The sequence below is a fragment of the Sinocyclocheilus grahami genome, unplaced genomic scaffold (genome assembly GCF_001515645.1).
Source record: "Sinocyclocheilus grahami isolate Dianchi unplaced genomic scaffold, SAMN03320097.WGS_v1.1 scaffold76.1, whole genome shotgun sequence".
Lineage (NCBI taxonomy): Eukaryota > Metazoa > Chordata > Actinopteri > Cypriniformes > Cyprinidae > Sinocyclocheilus > Sinocyclocheilus grahami.
In genome coordinates, this window is record NW_015505255.1 from 2,473,792 (window position 1) to 2,493,254 (window position 19,463).

Consider the following 19,463-nt stretch of genomic DNA (forward strand, 5'->3'; position numbering starts at 1 on the left):
GTTCCCCACAAGAAATGATCACACTACCAAACATAGCTACAACTTACAGCAGTAAACACACAATCATATATTCTAAGTGCACTACCATTCAAAGTTACAATTCTGCAATCCTCTGTGAATGTACTATCTTAAACAGGTTCTTTGTAAAAATGCCTCAGTTAGTCAGATAATTAGACTATATGCAAAGTAAATGACAATGTCTTTTGGTTTGACACACACGTGTAATAAACAAATGCAGAGTTGTTTTAACCACTGCATATGCTTAACTTCTTTGTGTGTTGAATGTCATTTGAAACTCAAGAGTTTCTGCCCTAGGAGAAGGTGATGTTACAATAACGTTTCCATATCTCATGTTCAGTATGTATTTAATATCAACATACTTTATTGTTGTTGTTAATGTTTTTTAAAAAATTAGTGGAGGACAAAGAGTGAGCCACTGCAGGAAAAGTGCATGATCCAAGTTGTTATAAACTGTATGCTTTATGTTAAGCACTTCAAACTAACTCATAAGCACACAGTTTAAAAAAATAAAAATAAAAAGGGGGGAGGGGGGGCAATTTTATGTTTTGTTTCCCCCCCTGCTGTACCAAAAATGTACAGAATCATGAACGCAAAACAGCAAAACAGAGTTACATACAAAACCGTCATGTTTTTGTACCGTTACACCCTTAGAAGTGATGTAACATTGGCAGGCCTCCTCTTACAGAACTGAAGTAAGGAATGACCCATGAAAACCTCTAGGGGGCTGCTCTGATCTCATCCACTCATTTCCAATCAAAATCTCTACTTTACAACCCGATAACTCTTAATTAGATTTAGTGAGCTAACTCAAAAACTGATATGAAACGTAATGTTTGTGTTAAAGATCAACCCTCAACATTACGAGTAAATCACTCGCATATGCGACTAAATCTTCACTCTGAGCGACTTAATGACATCTAATATTAGCCAATTGCTAATAAATTCTCAGATTTTACTCGCCAGTGTATGAGTTGGAGGCTAAGTATAAGTTTATCTCAGATATATTTTCACTCGCCGAACACTCTCTGACTGAGCGCATCAGTTTCACTCTCCGCCAAGCGATCTGTGCTGTTTTTCAGTTCATCTGAATGGATGTGCAACGCACCTGTATTTATCGTACCGTAAACTCTAGTGTGAAGGCGCACGACTCGCCGTCGCTTTGTTGCACACACACGCAGCGAGAGAGGGAGCGAGAGAATTGACGCGCTACCTATGCGCGCTACATGTAAACGATATTCTTTGTTGTATTTTGCGGTCAAAATAACGGAGTTCCTTTGGAATTCTTCAGCTTTTAAGATCTACTGCTTTCCCCCGGTAGTGGGCGGAACTAATGCGCAAACGGCAATCTCATTGGCTGGTGCTCACCTATTATCGTCCCTGTTTTGATTTCAGCAAATCAGTTCGAGCGAACGCACACAACCTGAACGCACACAAAACATGCTGGTGTGGGGGAGTGGCAGGAAGAGAGAGAGAGACAGATACAGAAACAGATGAAGCACTAGGCCACTAATTATGTATGGCAGATCCACCTCTGATGCATGCTTAGCTGCACATATTTTAAACACATTTTAGTGGTTTTATAGGCATAATGTTTGTATGTTCAATCAAGTGACTCAGATCTCATTGAGAGGGGAATGTGTGAGGTTTAGATAATCTTTCTTGGTACGGAGAGCAGTGGCAGAGCACTGGTTAAGGACTTGCTGTTGCTCAACAGGAAACTCAAACATTCTGCAGCATGTAACACACAGGGTGGCTTGCTGATGCACTTTTTCCATTTTATCCTCTGTAGCTATCTTTCAAAAACAAAAAATATGGCATATATAATAGTATAATAGTTTCATTTAAATATGCACAGTAATGACCAATAAATATCCCTAAAGATTCATGAGAACTATAAAACACAACTAGCCCTAAGAACAGAGCTCATTTGTAATAAAAACATTTTTTAAAATGCATGCCTGAAATAAAATGGAAAAATAAGTACAGTATATTTGAACCTTTATTTACATGATGTTTAAAGAATGCAGCTCATCACTGTGTTTAAATCTACTTTGCCACACTGTCTTAAGAGGAACTGAAGGAAAGAGACTTGCACAGATCCACAACATAGAACTCAACTCAAATTTTTATGAGGGCTGAAAAAAATACAACAGGACAACAGAAGTAGAATGCAAGAGTTTGGCAGGAAATGGATCTGCTGACATGCTGTTTATGCTTTCAGAGACTGCATGTAAAAAAGAAAGTCCACATAAAACATCAACTTTCAGCAAAGAGAGTATGAAAAGATACACTATCGTTCATAAGCTTGCAGTCAGTCGCTTGTTTTAATGTTTTGTAAGAAATCTCTTATGCTGACCAAATCTGCATTTATTTCAAAAATATTTTAGATCAAAAATACAGTTAAACACTACTACTGCAAACTATTAATACCGCAAACAAATTAAAACAACAGTTCTTTACTTTAAAATGTACTCCTGTGATGCAAAGTTGAACTTTCAGCCGTCATTACTCCTAGGTCTCAGTGTCACATGATCCTTCAGTAATTGTTCTAATGTGCTGATTTGGTGCTCAAGAAACACTTCTTACTACTTTCACAGTTAAATACAGTGTTGTGATACAGTTCTTCAAGATTCTTTGGTGAAAAATAAGCTAAAAAAGCATTTATTGGAAACTGATTTTTTGTAACAATCTAAAAGTATTCTGACCAATTTAACGTATTCTCTCCCAATAAAACAATTACTTTCTTTAAAAAAATCGTACGCACTGCAGGTGTCCCGAGTTCGGGACCTTTCCCAATCCCGCCCCCACTCTCTCTCTCTCTCCTGTCACTACACTGTCCTATCTAAATAAAGAAAAGTAAATTCTTTATTCTTTCTAAATAAAGGAAAAAAAAATAATTCTTACGGACTTCAAACTTTTGATATATAATATACAGTATATCATTATAAAATATAAACCAATGGTTTCAGTCTTGGATGCTGACTGGTCAATACAGTGTTCCAGTAGTGATTTACTTCACAATTACAATAATAAATTTGACTTGTTCACCCACCCAACACCGTGGATCATTGTGAATTGTGTAAGTATAAAAAGTATTTAATATACAAGTATTTTAGTCATTTTTTTAATACAAAAATAATTTTCAGATTGTTCAGGAAACAAAGAATAGCAAATGCGGTCACTTTATTTTAAGGTCCAATTTACTATATTAGCTAATTAACTATTAACTCCATGAACGCCTAATTGCTGCTCAATAATGTAGTTAAGTTTAAGTATTAAGGGGCGGTCACACTGCACTTTTCGTTCCATTGACTTCCATTTATACGCATGCGAATGTGTCAGACCGGAAACGCAAGCCCATGCAAAACGTTTCACATTTTAATGCGTTCCAAAGTTGAAGTTTGGTGAACTCTGGCCTGCGAATTTGCGGTCGACAGATATATATCGCCAAGGCCGATACCAAAAAATAAGTTTTTCTGTTTGGCCGATGCGTTCGAGGCAGGACGTTTATTTTGACGGCGCACCAGATTTTTATTTTGACGGCGCTGAGAGCAAGCAGCGCCTGAGCACACAATGCTCACATTCTCCCTCTTGTTCGCCGTTAACAGTTCTGTCTAATACGGAGAGAAGTCTGTCTAATTATCCGATAGAACTGTTAAACAAAGGAATTAAAATGTATACAAAAAGTATTATAACGATTGCTTTTATATTATTAGTAATAGAAAGGCAAACATTATAATACTTTCTCGTTTGCCGTCAGCATTCAGCAAATACGCATTTATATCATTTAAACAAATCTGAATGACTAATGAAAATGTAATCTCACAAACCTTGCAAACTTAGTCGAATCCAGTTGTGAGATCTTGTGAAGTGTGCATGTGACCTGCATGATCGCGTGTTCTCTGTGTGACTTTTGGTCCGTGCAAATTGAATGTTTTAAACATTAAATTCGTGATTTCAAATTATGCTGCTCTTTATGCATTTGCCCACTGTCATATTCATGTCATTTTCACTGTGTGCTGTATGTAAAATGAGTGATGCCTTGGCTTTATTTGAAAAAATATGATTCCCAATGCACACAAACTTCCCAGAATACTGAGTGCTCTGTTGGTTACAGTTACTTCCTTTTTAATTATATTTTTATTAAATATTTATTTATTTGTGAAAAATACTTTGTCATCTAATGTATAAGTATGTTTATTTTACAAATTTATTTTTGAATCCATTTTCAAATGATTTCAAATTTCTTAAATATTAATTAAAATAAATACAATTATATCGGCTTTATATCGGCCACCCTGCTTTCCAAGATATCGGCCGTCAAAAAACCAATATCGGTCGACCACTACTGCGAATAGAGTGGTGGAACTATGATGTCACTTTGTAGGCAAAACCCCGGAAGCGAGTTAGCATTTTAGCACTGCCGGTTGCATCGTCCCAGGGTTAATGTTTTTTTTTGAATGGGAGTTTGGTTAAATCCCCTAAAATAAGGTCCGTGGTTCACACAAGCTCAAGATACTTTCACGTTTTATACTACGACATAAAACACACCAGTAACACCCCCCCCTCGTGATTTTTTAAAACAGTTACGTTTCTTAAAAAAGATGGTTGCTAACAAGTTGCTAAATGGGACTACAGACGCTGTCGGAGACATTAAACGTCATCACGCCAAACAGTTGATCAATTTACAGTATATTCCAATTGTAGTATAATTTATAGTACAATTAATTGCAGAATAACCAATTAATAGTTTCCCGCATTTTATATTGTTGTTCAACCATGTTTTTTTGCTTTGCCTCGAAATGCAACAAGTCTTCGGATGGAAGATGCTCGTTTTATCGCTTTCCTACTGATGCGGAGACTCTGGGTTCGTACCATAAAGTAAACTCATGATTATTCCATGTAAACACCACATTTACCGGCTTTACGTGGTGAAAGTGAAACTTTAACGATGCATAGTGCTTAAAGCCACATTAAAGGGTTAGTTCACCCAAAAATGAAAATTCTGTCATTAATTACTCACCCTCATGTCGTTTCAAACCCGTAAGACCTTTGTTCATCTTCGGTACACAAATTAAGATATTTTTGATGGAATCTGTGAGCTGTCTAACCCTGCATAGACAGCAATACAGCTGAAATGTTCCCAAGTCCAGAAAGTAGCAAGGAGTTTGAAAATACATTTTTGGGTGAACTAGCCCTTTAAAATTAAATGTTTACAGGCACATGAAGCTGTTATAGATTGAGGATTTTCTAGAAGCAAGAATAAAATAACATTTTGTGTACCCTCCTTAACAAAATGATTGCTGAAATGTGGTACTTTATTCACTAAAATAAGTTTAATCTTACCATATTCAAAAACTCGCTCACTCTGATGTTATTTAAAATATTAAATGCACTAGAATTGTATTGTTTTGTTGTTTATTAATCAAGGATTTATTGACTTTTAATGCACCTTACTTCGAAATGTACAGAAATACATGCTTTCATATGTCCTTTAGTTATGATTATTTCATTTATTCACTATACGATTTATTACAATGTCTCATTTCAGTTTGGCTCTAGTTTTGTATTTATTCCAGTTTATATGAAAAGATTCATGTAGCGTGGATTAAAATTCATATACAGAGTAAATCCTTTTCACTGAACATGTTAAAAATAAGTTTGAAAAAGTTGTCGGAAGCGTGGTGGTGTTGACGTTGAAGGTGAGCGACCGTGATGCTGTAGTTCGTTTATAGCCTAAGTTTAGCTTTTAAGTTCTGGCGCTTTTATTTAGGCTTCAAAATTCATAAAAGTTATTTTATTTTGTGAAGATTATCTTGATGGACAAAACGTAAGTTTCATGAACTATGATTGAACACAGAGCTTATTTTTTGCGGTATCCAAAAGCCTATGGAAAAATACAAATGGCCTTAAGTTTTGGAAAAGACGCTGCACCGCGTGACGTCATATCACGAACGTTGCAGCATGCGAAACAATTTCACATGCTCAAAGTCTAGTGTGACTATGGCTTTCGGTAGGATTAGGGATGTAGAATATGGTCATGCAGAATATGTGCTATATAACTACTAAACAGTCAATATGCTAGTAATGTGCATGCTAATAAGCAACTAGTTAATAGTGAGAATTGGTCCCTATACTAAAGTGTTACCACAAAAGATCTTGTTTAAACCAAACCAGGCGAGAACTAGCAGTAAGCTCTTTTTGTCCTTCCCACAACTTCCTTTAAAAAGCACTATGTAGTGATGTTAGGTTAAAGGGTCCTGTCCCACCCTTCACAAAACACTTCCTGTGCAATGACCTGCGTGAGCTGAGACACGGAGGTTTCACATGATTGCCTTCCGGCTCAAGCCGTGCCCACTTGTGCGACCTGCTGGCATGAGTCCGGGCGACTAGTGGCCGCATGCCTACTGCCGTGCCAGTCCCTCCTCCTGCACTCCCAGTGGAGGCCGAACCGGGAGCCTTGAGCTGCTGCTGTCTAACTATCATTGGCCTGCCGTCCTCCTCTGAGCTAAGAGTGTCCGAGTCACCAAACCGAAGGCTGGAGGAGGGCGAAGAGGCACAGTCACTCAACGAGGACTCTGGGTTCCTCTCGTCTTCACTATGTGTCTCTAGCAGTCTAGTGTGACTATGGCTTTCGGTAGGATTAGGGATGTAGAATATGGTCATGCAGAATATGTGCTATATAACTACTAAACAGTCAATATGCTAGTAATGTGCATGCTAATAAGCAACTAGTTAATAGTGAGAATTGGTCCCTATACTAAAGTGTTACCACAAAAGATCTTGTTTAAACCAAACCAGGCGAGAACTAGCAGTAAGCTCTTTTTGTCCTTCCCACAACTTCCTTTAAAAAGCACTATGTAGTGATGTTAGGTTAAAGGTAAATAATAAAAGGCGATTTACCTGAGGCCACAGCGGCAGTGCTGGCTTGGCTGCTGCTGCTGCTAACATCTACGTACAGCTCATCCTCTGCCTCAGTGGAGGAAGGGGAGGAGGAGTCAGAGGTCAGCATCTCACTAGAGCTGCTGGTACTGTGCAGGAGGGCGTACTTCTTTCGTGCGATTACCTCTCGCTTCTTCCTCTGCAGCAGTAATCGCTCCTTCTGCTTTGGAGTCCGCTGAGCCTCGCCTCCTGTCCCACCCTTCACAAAACACTTCCTGTGCAATGACCTGCGTGAGCTGAGACACGGAGGTTTCACATGATTGCCTTCCGGCTCAAGCCGTGCCCACTTGTGCGACCTGCTGGCATGAGTCCGGGCGACTAGTGGCCGCATGCCTACTGCCGTGCCAGTCCCTCCTCCTGCACTCCCAGTGGAGGCCGAACCGGGAGCCTTGAGCTGCTGCTGTCTAACTATCATTGGCCTGCCGTCCTCCTCTGAGCTAAGAGTGTCCGAGTCACCAAACCGAAGGCTGGAGGAGGGCGAAGAGGCACAGTCACTCAATGAGGACTCTGGGTTCCTCTCGTCTTCACTATGTGTCTCTAGCAGCATGGGCCTGTGGTGGGGCGGAGTGAGGGCTGCCTCACTCACTGGCGCTTCCTTCAGAGAACAATATGATGGCCCAGGCTGCTGGCTCTTGCGCTTTTTGCGTCCCGACAAGCCTCTTTCACTGTCTCTGCGACCTCCGGCATCCCGTGAAGGCCGGTGTCTAGTCTCGGGACATAGCGGAGAAGAGAAATCACTTCCTGCCTTGCCAATCACCTCCATCTCAGCAGGGAAGCTCTTAGCCGTCTCCATGGGTTCGGGGTTAGCCAGAGGCCCCTTCAGGGGCTCCTGCTTACGTCGTGCATCAGACGGAATCTCACTCTTCATTGTGACTAACCCACAACAAAGTGCCACTGAGGCTCAATACACTGAATCCTAGGGTTCCATTGGAGATCCAGCAATCCTACAACTGGAAAACAGAAAAATAGGCAGAGGATGAGAATATTGACCCTAAACGACCAAAACAAATTATTTGAACAACAGACCAAGTCAAAGTTACATAAACAGACCAATAGAACAAAGTTAAACAAATAGCTAAACAAAGAGGTGACGAAGCATTTTAAATTTTTGTCAATGTTTAAAACATTTGTGCTGCTTAATATTTTTATAGAAACTAGGGTTGTGGCGGTGAGGAAATTTTCCCACCAGTTAATCGACGTGTGACAACACCGATAATACCGGTATCACCGTGGGGGCAGGGGCGTTTCCTCTTTTGCTCACTTTCCTTCGCTTTTAAATAGCTTGCAAAAGCGGCGTGCGCATTTTACTTTCACTTTCAAATAGTGGCAATTCAGCGTAAAGCAATTGTTCGGTTTTAGTTCGTTTGAATTTTCCCTCGCTTTTAAATAGCTTAAAAGCACCGTGCGCATTTTACTTTCACTTTCGAATTAGCGTCAATTCAGCGTCAATTGCTTGAATGCAACAACAAAATACAACTTCAAACTCACTTTAGCGTATATATAAAACATAGAACTTTTATTAACAAAACAAATGAAAATACACCATGCTATAGTGCAGGCTATGCCTAATATAAAATAACAAATAACTTACATAAAGTTTAAATGGGTAGCCTATACAAAACTGGAAAGAAGTAAACATGTATAATATATGACCAAATAAATAAGAAACGAAGAAAGTTTATTAGCAAAACGGACAAGAAAGCTTAGAGGCACGGCATACACCTTGATGTAGGGCTGTGCAAAAATCGGCAATGAATCGCCTGCGATTTTGAATGCGATTTTGCGTAGATTGTCAGTGAACTATGGCTCTGTGTAGTAAATGCCGCTCCATCTGAACGCACGTGCTGGAGATTTACTACTAATCACAGGAGCGCCTTTACTGACGATATGCGCATGAAAATAGCATTCGATTTTTTTGCACAGCCCTACCTTGATGTCACATAAAATAAATAAATTACACAAAGCAATTCAGAAAACACTGTGGAACCAATTAAATAAGAAACAAATGTTTAAAAAAACTTCCAAAATCACCTTAGATAAACGGCCAAAGTTAACAGGCTTTTCAAAATCCAAAATACGGCCAAACAGGTGCTTTTGCATTTCGTTTCGAAACTAAATCATCCGCGATTGTCTTATCTGTCTCACCCCACTCTTCTTGTCAGTCAGCTCGACTCACTCTCCTCACTGGAGAAATTAAATATGATCTGTGATGCGACTGTCGTTCGGCATGCTGCATTGCGCAGCCGCGTTCAGTTTTTAATTGTAGTGCCTGTTCTTTTACTGAACTAAATGATTTTTATTACTAAAAAAAAATCTAAACGACGGTGGGGGTCAGTGCCGCGGTGGGCAAGTGACGTAACCGGTGTTGCGGCTTAACAACGATCACCGTCAACACCTTCTATCGCGGCAAGCCTAACGGAAACCATGACAACATGACCATGACCATGACATGACCATGTTTAATAGAAAGATCTATTTGATCACATTAATACAGTTGAGGTCATAAGTTTACATACACCCTGTAGAATCTGCAAAATGTTAATTATTTTACCAAAATAAGAGGTATCATACAAAATGCATGTTATTTTTTATTTAGTACTGACCTGAATAAGATATTTCACATAAAAGATGTTTACATATAGTCCACAAGAGAAAATAATAGTTGAATTTATAAAAACGACCTCTCTACCTACACACTAAATAATATAGGATTTTAATATTCGGCTACTTGGTTATCTGCCATAGCATGATAATAATCTGTGGCTTATTGATATTGGTCCGAGTTCTTTGAATATCCCTATAATGCGACAAGTCAAACAGAATGTGCGTATAGGAAAACTAGCTTTCCTCTGTTTCCAATGCAAAACCTAGGTCTGAATTAGTTGAGAAGATTGTTTTAGCAGCCATTTCTGGCCGAGCATGAGTCAGACAGGGTTGTTATCCAGGCAGCTCTCGTTCACGCCGTAATAAAGGAAAGGAAATGGTGACTAAAGAAAGGTCATCTCTTGCACTGTGTAGACAGAAACGAGCAACTGCACATGTTTCAGGAGTGGCTTAATACCTCCTGCAAAAGACTACAACATAAATCTAGCATGCACAGGATAATGGTGCTAGGGGTCATTATTTCCCACCCTCACCTAGTTTTCCATTAATCTTATGATAAACAGCATAGGAAAAGAGCAACCCACATCTCTCACACAATGCGAGGCCTAATAGCAGACAGCTGTTTGTTGTTTTGCATAAAATGGTATTCAATACAGGTGTATAAGAAGAGCCCCTCCATCTTGATCCTTATATAATGCAGTTATTTGTGCTGAAGCAACCTAATTAAATCCTTCTCAAATTAGGTTCCCGCTTGCTTGCATAATGGGTATTTATCCATCACTGCCTGTAATGTTCACGATGATTACCAATGTCCACAAAGCCTCTTCCTCCTCTCATTATGAAAATCTAACAATTCAGCCATTTTATTCATTACCTCTTTTATGCTCATCTCACAACCATTTTTCTCTCTTTAATCAAAATCTCTTCCATTCACCAGAATCCCATTACGCTCCCACATTTCTTCAGCCTTCCCTAATTAACGTCTCGGCACCCAGAGTAGCTCCATGCCCCGAACGCCTTACAGCAGCTATGACAAGTCCCAGAGTTCCCTTACCTTTAAATTATGAAAGCAGCCATCTGTTTCACAGGGCATATAGTCTCTGCTTTTGAGTCAACTTCTCTGTCTGGTGGCAAAGGTAATAGGTAAAAGGGTAGTTTTCTGTATACAGCAATCTAAAGATTAAGCATTTCAGAGGTTCATATTGCCACTGTTTGAGTGTACTTTAGGATAGTACGTATTAGGGATGGGCGATATAGCTAAAAAATTTATCAACGATATAATGTTTCATATCGTTCGGTATCGATAATTATTGACATTTTTTATAACCTTTTTAAAGGGGTCCTATTATGCTCTTTTACAAAGTCTTGATTTTGTTTTGGGGGTGTACTAGAACATGCTCTCATGCTTGGTGGTTCGAAAAACACATTATTTTTCACATAATTTACATTATTAAAATACCTTTCTCCCCAGCCTGGCACAAACGGCTCGATTAGTTCCGGCTTTGATGAAGGTCCGCCTTCCGAAAAACAGAATGTGTTGTGATTGGTTAGCTTTCCCAGTGCGTTGTGATTGGCGAACAGCTTAGACGGTGTTTCAGTACTGCCACGCCCCCTTGCTCCGTCTTTCAACAAAAGCTTTTGGGAATCCGGCACTTCTCACTCGTGATGTGGAAGCTGTCCTCAGTAAAATGCGCAGCACACAATAGCAAATTGGGAAGCCCAAACAAAGACGTTTGGGCACGGAGGTGAAAAAAAAAACTGTGTTTCAGGCGGTCGCGCACCGGACGAGAAGTGCAGCGTCGCGTCGCGCCACATCTTTAAAATTCAAATACATTATTTTCTATGAGTATAGGCACACCGGCGGCGTCTGTCCACGGCGCCCAGCTACGTCGTGTTGTACTTGTAAGAACTGTTTTAGCCCAGCGGTTCTCAATTCCAGTCCTCGTGTACTGCATGTTTTGCACGTCTCTTTGTTAACACACCTGATTCAGATCATCTCGTTAGAAGTGAGCTCCGTGCATGAACTGTGTTGCATTCAAATGCAAATGTTTATTTTAAAATTTCGACTAATATTCATTTTTTTATTCACAATCTCCTCATCACAGGCAGGCACAGCACTCATTTCAGCATGTGTTCATGTTTGCGTGTGTCTGCGTCACTCACAGCATGTGCCTATATCGTGCGCTATATCGAACATTTTTTATATCATTATCGAAGAAGTACCGGCGATAAATATTGATACCGTTTTATCGCCCAGGCCTAGTACGTATTGTTTCAGAATTTTTTGTAGGGCTGCCACTAACGACTACCCCCCCCCCCCCCCCCCTTAATTTCCCACAAAAAAAAATTCAACAACTTTACTTAAGAATATTTTATAAACTATATTTCATTAAACCAAATGAAATCCAAAAGTAAAAAAGTAAAGTGCAAAAAAGTGCAAGAAGCAAGTGTCCATCTCATAGTAGGCTTGCCGCGATAGACGGTGCTGACGGTGATACCGTGACGGTTAAGCCGCAACACCAGTTACCTCACTTGCACACCCCGTCACCGACCCCCACCGTCGTTTTGATTTTTTATAGCAATAAAAATCATTTAGTTCAGTAAAAGACCAGACACCACAATTAAAAACTGAACGCGGCTGCTCAATTTAGCATGCTGAACGACAGTTACATCACAGATCAGATTTCATTTCTCCAGTGAGGAGAGTGAGTCGAGCTGACTGACAAGAAGAGTGGGGTGAGACAAACAAGACGATCGCAGATGATTTAGTTTCTAAACGAAATGCAAAAGCACCTGTTTGGCAATATTTTGGATTTTGAAAAACCTTTAACTTTTGCCGTTTACCTGATTTTGAAAGTTTTTTTTAAACATTCGTTTCTTATTTAATTGGTTCCACATTGTTTGCTGATTTTGACTTTATTTAAACTTTGTGTCATTTATTTATTTTATTTGACATCAAGGTGTATGCCGTGCCTCTAGGCATGGGACGATAACCGGTTTCAAGGTATAACGGTTTGGAAAAGTCACGGTTTCAAAACCACTAAAATTTTCCGTTATACCGTTCCTGCGGTATGCGCAGTTTTTTTTAAGTGTTGTCAATTTTTTTTTAATTTATAGGGATTTTTTTTTTTACAGAAAATAATTGATGTTCTGATTATTGTTGAGCTGCAGGTTTAGGCTCACTTAAATGACTGCATTTAATTAAGAAGAATTTAATTATTTATTCTAATTATTTAGCCTGACATGTTTACTGTTCCAAAATGTTCTATATGTTTCTTAAAAATAAAATGTGTTCAGTTGGAAAAAAAGTAGTTTTTTTACCCAGACATTTAAAAATAACATATTTTAGAGCTGTAATCGCAATACCGTGATATTTTTTATCTAAGGTTATCATACCGTCAGAATCTCATACCGGCCCATGCCTACGTGCCTCCAATCTTCTGATGAGAAGGGTTGAAGAAAATCGGCATGCAAGTTCACTGCAGTTATCTACAGAAAGCCAAACTGGGGTGACTATTTCCCGTGACACAATACGGCATACACTGCAGAGGAATGGCATGCAGGGGTGTCGTCCACGAAAGGAGGCTCTCCTAAAGCCCAGACACAAAAAAGCCCACCTAGAGTTTGCCAGGGCCCATGCTGACAAAGATGAAGACTACTGGGACTCTATACTCTGGAGTGATGAGACCAAGATAAATGTTTTTGGAACCGATGGCTTCAAAACTGGTAAAAACTGAAAAATGTGTAATCTAAGTTATATTATTAACCTTACTTTCATGTTATAAGTTAAACAGATGTTATATTAAACTTAGTCTTGTCAACATTTTGGAAATTGATTTTGTGTTCATTGAGATAGTGTTTAAAATGTTACTTTTCAAAGGGGGTGTACTCGTTTACGCTGAGCACTGTAAGCTAAAAATACAACACCTGTCCTGAAAATCTGTTTAAATCACTGAAAGCACTGTAGGCCAACACTGGGTGCAATCACTGTATAGAAAATAAATATACAAGTAATATAAACTAGAAACTGTTGCTGCATCAGAGAGATAAAAACCAAACAAAGACTTCATAAGAATAAAAACTGTACAAAATGTTTTCCTTCAAAGTAAACAAAGTCAGGTTCCCGGTAACTGCAGACTAAATGTTCACTGTAACTATGGTAATACTGTTATTCTATCAAGACCACTAACTTTTATTATGACCCACTATATTGAGCAATATCCAGTTTCACAAAAGCAAACCAAAAGAAACCCTCTCACAACCTTTTAGTATAATCTCAAAAAACAAGAAACTGCATCTATAATGCTATGAATTTACAAAAATGGGGAACATATTGAGAAGCTTTTTTATACAGACAGAAGCTACAAAAAAAACAGGGTTTTAAAATGTACCCCTGCTGTTAATATCACCATTAATGCAAGACTCCGATAAAACAAGATGAGGAACTCAAGCAACACATGAAAACTGTGTGACTGGGTCTCCTTTGCATGACTAGAACTATTTATTCAGTCTTTTTTTAAGTGGCAAAGTATGTGATTCTTCATGCTATTTCATAGCACCATTTTCACCGTTCACTCCATCAAGAAATAAGAGCTCAAACTGTTTATCAACATCCCTGAGCTAGACTGCTCTCCCAGGCTCCTCTGAGGCTGATCCTGTCAACCTGTGCCTCGCAACAAAGTGCACCACAGCACTTCCCAGAGGGGCCCATTGCGGCAGTGCCTCTTGACGCCAAGGTGGATACAGATTTCAGAAGATAGGGGATTATGGGGGACTGTTTTAATTCCTTCCCCAAGGATTGCTGTGTATATCTATGTTGAGCAGCTCTGCCATCAGCAATAGCAGGACACACAGCCAGAACGTGGGAGAATAACTATAAACATCACTTCAAATTCACCACACAAATTACAGTTCATGAAATAATGTGTTTTCAAAAAATGGCAACAATAATCCAAGTTACATCTAAGAGGCCAAAAGGTTGTTTTTTTTTGTATTTATTTACGGTACTCTCATTTTGTGTCATGGAGAAGGATCACAACTGTGCACTCTGAGATTTTTTTCCATATTTTTTTTTAAATTTCTTTACAAAAAAATAAATAAAAAATTTATAAATGTTATCAAACTTCAGCTGAATCAATTATTTGAATACAATTCTAATCAAATCTGATGAACAGTTGCTACCGGAAACTCGATAACAACACACAAAACATCCCAATATCACATAAGTACTCCTCAAGAATACATCTTAAATCATCCGATATTACATTATACAGTTCTCAATGTCTATGCAGTCTAATGTTACAGTAGACTGATGCAATTGCAATTGTTTTCCAGTGGTGATTTTATAAATAGTTTTTAGCTAAATAGGCTATTCAGTCACGAATATAAATCTGAATACAATAATCTGCAGTGTAACATAAAAATAGATACTGTTATGGAACATAATTAATTTATATTTATAATGGAAATAATCCTTGACAACAACACACATAAACAGACGATTTGTAGTTCATTTCTGACTAAAATATGTCTTACTGACCAAAACAATTGTAAATATTCAGCTTCACATATCTCCACAGGGGAAGTAAAACCAGCTGTTTTATTACATGCTGAACTTCCCATTAACAGTCCTACATCATTAATTTCAACTAGCTATTCTACAATTTTATAGAATTAACTAAAACATATCATCCAAACTACTGTGACAGACAGTCTTTCCCCCAATGCTACTGAAGACCATGAGTAAATAAACAGAGATCAAGCACAGATATCAATCCAATACCAAGCCTAAAATCACAGTAATTCCTTCACCAGGCATGACATCTTATGTTGGAGAGCTGAAACACTTATTATTAATACATACAAAATAATCCTTTGTAGAGGCAGATGACATTATCTTTTAATGAGCCGTTGAGACAAATGGCATAGCATTTTCATATCTGGATGAAATATGAAGACAACTGCCACTGGGAGCAAAATTAGTAACACTGCCTCTTATTAGTATGGGTTTATTTTTCCAAACAGGTGATAGAAATTCACAGTGAAAGAGAAGATGTTGTGAACAAAACACTGTGCAGTAGTTTGAACCATGGTGTCATTAATAATCCAGTCTCTTTTATTTCAGATGTCACCGATTTATGCGAGTCAGCACCACATATGTCATACTCCCAGAGGGGGCGCATTAAAAACGTTATTGGACATGCAAAGGCTGGAATCTGATCCAGCTGGCTGTTCAAGAAAGCAAGGGCTGCTGACCCCATTCCCTCTCAAAATGACCAAACGAAACCAGCTTTTCCATTTCCATTTCCATTCAAATAACAACATCTGGTTCGATAACAACCCCATAAATCACAACACAGACTACGACGGATTGATAAACAACAGAAAAGGAAAAGCACCGATGGCATGTTGATGTTGTCGTTTTCACTTTCTTCAACACATCAGCTGACAGCGCTCGAGACTACAAAACACATCTAAGATACATTTAAGCGATGGTGACAGTTGATGTTATGTATCAGTAGCCCACTGGGCCTGGATGTGCTGGGACAAACACACACATACTGAAACTGCTAGCAGCTGGCTATTAGCCTCTCCAGTTAGTCAAACAATAGCTTCAACCAACTGAAATGTAGCGTTAAAACAACCACAAAGAGCGCCTCTTACCTCTATAGACGTCAGGAAACTATCCCTCTTGGACTAAACCCCCTTTCCAGGGTACAATGTTCGTCGACAGAAGTAAAAAAAATAAAAATATATATATATAGTATTGGGGAAGCGAGTGAACGTCAGCGGAGACTTGTGTGAAACTGACAGTCACACAAACCCGAGAGGGAGGGAGGGAGAGAGAGAGCAGAGAAGAGAAGAGCAGAGAGGCCCAGCGCTTTAGCCTCCCCGCTAACTGACGGATATTTCGACGATTCCGCTTTAAATACGAAGATACGCGCGCGAGTTACAATATCACACGTTAAACGTCACGGCGAGCTGAACGTACGGAGAGGACATTTTATTTAACGGTCATATGTGGCCAGATTTCCTCCCCGTTCGCCCTCAAGTGCGAGTACCCGTTCCTGCCGATCCGAGGCGTCCATTAGAGCGCTGCTCTGTGTGTGTGTGTGTGTGTGTGTGTGAGAACAGCGCCGCCGCTGCGCGCGAGCGAGGAAGTGTTTCGACATTTTACGACATTCTCGCTTCCTTGACGACTCTCGAGGAGCATAACATTAACTAAAGGCTTGTTGAGATTTGGATCGTGAATAATCCATGAATGACCATAATCGCTGAACACCGACTCTTTTGAATCGATATACATTTTAGTGCGGTTTGTGAGTCTTGGCTAGTGTGTGTGAGTTCCTGTGTTGTGGTAGTTGGTCGCCTCATGCTCTCTAGTGGCTGAATGTGGCAGCGCTCGTGTAACTCTTACTGCACACAACTACATAAACTGAATGTGCTTGTTTGAATTTATGGGTTTGTCGTTATTTAAATATAAGAAAACATTAAATTTTCTTACAAATAACACTACACAGAATTACCCTTTCTATTAAAAGCAATGTTAACGTTTTTAATAGTGTTTTTGGTCCGGTGATGGGGTACCGGTTTTTATTCATTTTTAAGTTGATGACACCATTAAACCCTGGGGATCGTTTGTACATGATTTTTCTCCAAAAATGTACTATTAACTATTACTATTCTGTATTTCAGTGTTTTCAATCTTTTGAATCCGCTCACCAAAGATTCTTTCACTCTCCAGCTCTGCAAGTTGTGAATATGCAGTATTTGTGTGTTCTGAACGGTTTTATTATATGCTTTATTCAGTAGCAAACAATAGTTTCATATTCAAATGGTTTAGTTTTTAAAATGTGTTTAGCCTTTACAAAGCAAAAGTCTTTTAGCAACAGAGACTATTATCAACAGAATACTACCTATATGACTGTTCCATTAATAATTATTAAGGAATCAGACAACCTGTAAATAAGTTCATTGTCGTGTTTTACAGAGCTGCACGTGAAACCGGAGATGAAGGATGATTGATAAGCGTCCCTTCAGTTTTCAACCAATCGACGTCGAGTATTCCCTGAGGCGGTGGCCAATCAGAGAGAGCAGAGCGGTATTTGAATCACCAGCAGGCCTTTGTACTGTACGGAATGTTTTGAGTTGATTTGGACGAGGAACACGAAGCGAAGCGAAGCTAAACGGTCTCTTTTTTTAAAAAAGCACGTGCGATATCTGCGATACGCGTATTCGCCATGGATATTCACGCTTTGGTGAGTAAAGCCTAAATTTTATTTAATTTTTACAAGGAAAAAAATATCATTTTAATGATCAAAGATGAGTTGAGGAATACAATTTGACTACAGGGGACTTTAATCTGTATGAGGTACAGTGTAAAAGCAGTTAACACAACAGTATACATGGTCTTCATTTCTAGGTTTCTTTAAATGGGAAAATGCCCTTTTTATTTTTTCCCTTTCAGGTCCAGCCTGTGACCCGTAAGAAGCTCCAGCTAGTTGGTGTTACTGCAATGCTGATTGCTTGTAAATACGAGGAGATGTATGTGCCGATGGTTGGGGACTTTGCCTACATCGCTGACGATGCCTTCACAAAAGCTCAGATCCGAGAGATGGAGATGCTGGTTCTCAGTGAGCTGAACTTTGAGCTCGGACGTCCTCTGCCCCTGCACTTTCTGCGGAGGGCTTCAAAGGCTGGGAATGTAGGTTCAGGTTTTATGATCCCTGATGTGGTTTGGCAGATTTGTTAAAGCTTCAGCTGTTGAGTCATCCTTGCCGCCCCCCCCCCCCTCAAAAGTGAGTTTGGTTAGTATTTTTATTTATTTATTATTGTTATTTTTAAGAGAAAGTAATTGAGCACTGAATACTTTAACTGAGCAGGGACACATTAAACTGATCAAAAGTAAAGACAATTATAATGTTACAAGAAATACTGTATCCCTATATATATATTTTTTTTTTTTTAAATGCATTTAAAAACTACATCTGCTCTTTAGGCTGATGCTGAGAAGCATACACTTGCGAAATATTTCCTTGAACTGACACTACTTGACTATGACATGGTCCACTTTAACCCTTCGGAGACTGCAGCTGCTGCTCTGTGCCTTTCTCAGCTTGTACTTGATGGCCAAAAATGGGTAATTGTCTTTTTAATGTCCAGTATTTTCTGTGTCTGACCTCCCCCACCCCTGCTTCAATTTAATTTTATCGATCTTTTAATTCCTCCTGTTCCAGTCACCAACCCAGCAACACTACTCTTCCTATGATGAGACCCACCTGAAGCCTGTCATGCAGCATATTGCCAAAAATGTGGTTATGGTCAATGAAGGGCTCTCAAAGCATGTGGTAAGCAGTTTATTGGCTTGTGCATGGGGATTTGGTTCTACTGAATGCTCTGCTGATGTCCATCTTTTGCAGACCGTGAAAAAGAAATACTCCAGCAGTAGGCTCATGAAGATCAGCCTTCTTCCCCAGTTGAAGTCGTCACTTGTGAAGGATCTGGCTGCTCCTCTGCTGTCCAGCTCTTGAGGGCTTTTGTGGGAATGGACACTGAAACCTGCACTTTATTTTGTGTCAGCCATTTTGGGAGATGGACTGCTGCTTTTTAAACTGATGTACATATTCTTGGATTCTATATAAATAAGCATTTTCTACTTTTTATGAAGATTACATTTTTAATCTGAGGGTTTAAATTTGTTTTTTTTGTAACCGTTTTTATGAACTTGCTGGAGCTGTATTTTAATTTTTTTGCTTTACCTTTATTGGGCAAATTTAAGATGGAATCAAATAAAATCCAAAGATTTAATACCATTTTCTGACTTGTTTTCATGTTGACGGTGACATGTTAGACCTGTCTTGTTGAACTTGACTGCTCTGACTTTGACTTCCTGGATT

General features: G+C 39.1%; 1 protein-coding gene and 1 pseudogene across 1 annotated transcript; one reads left to right on the forward strand and one right to left on the reverse strand.

Annotated features, from left to right (window-relative positions):
- The window catches only part of LOC107586026 (E3 ubiquitin-protein ligase Arkadia-like), a 45,324-nt pseudogene extending 28,626 nt beyond the window's left edge, over window positions 1–16,698 (reverse strand).
- A 1,109-nt stretch (window positions 16,699–17,807) lies between these two features.
- On the forward strand, window positions 17,808–19,379 carry LOC107586027 (G2/mitotic-specific cyclin-B2-like). Its single transcript, XM_016273238.1, has 5 exons — window positions 17,808–17,825; window positions 17,990–18,271; window positions 18,566–18,706; window positions 18,804–18,914; window positions 18,987–19,379. The coding sequence occupies exons 1-5, from the start codon at window positions 17,808–17,810 to the stop codon at window positions 19,095–19,097; spliced, it is 663 nt and encodes a 220-aa protein (XP_016128724.1). The 3' UTR covers window positions 19,098–19,379.
- Window positions 19,380–19,463: the final 84 nt, after the last annotated feature.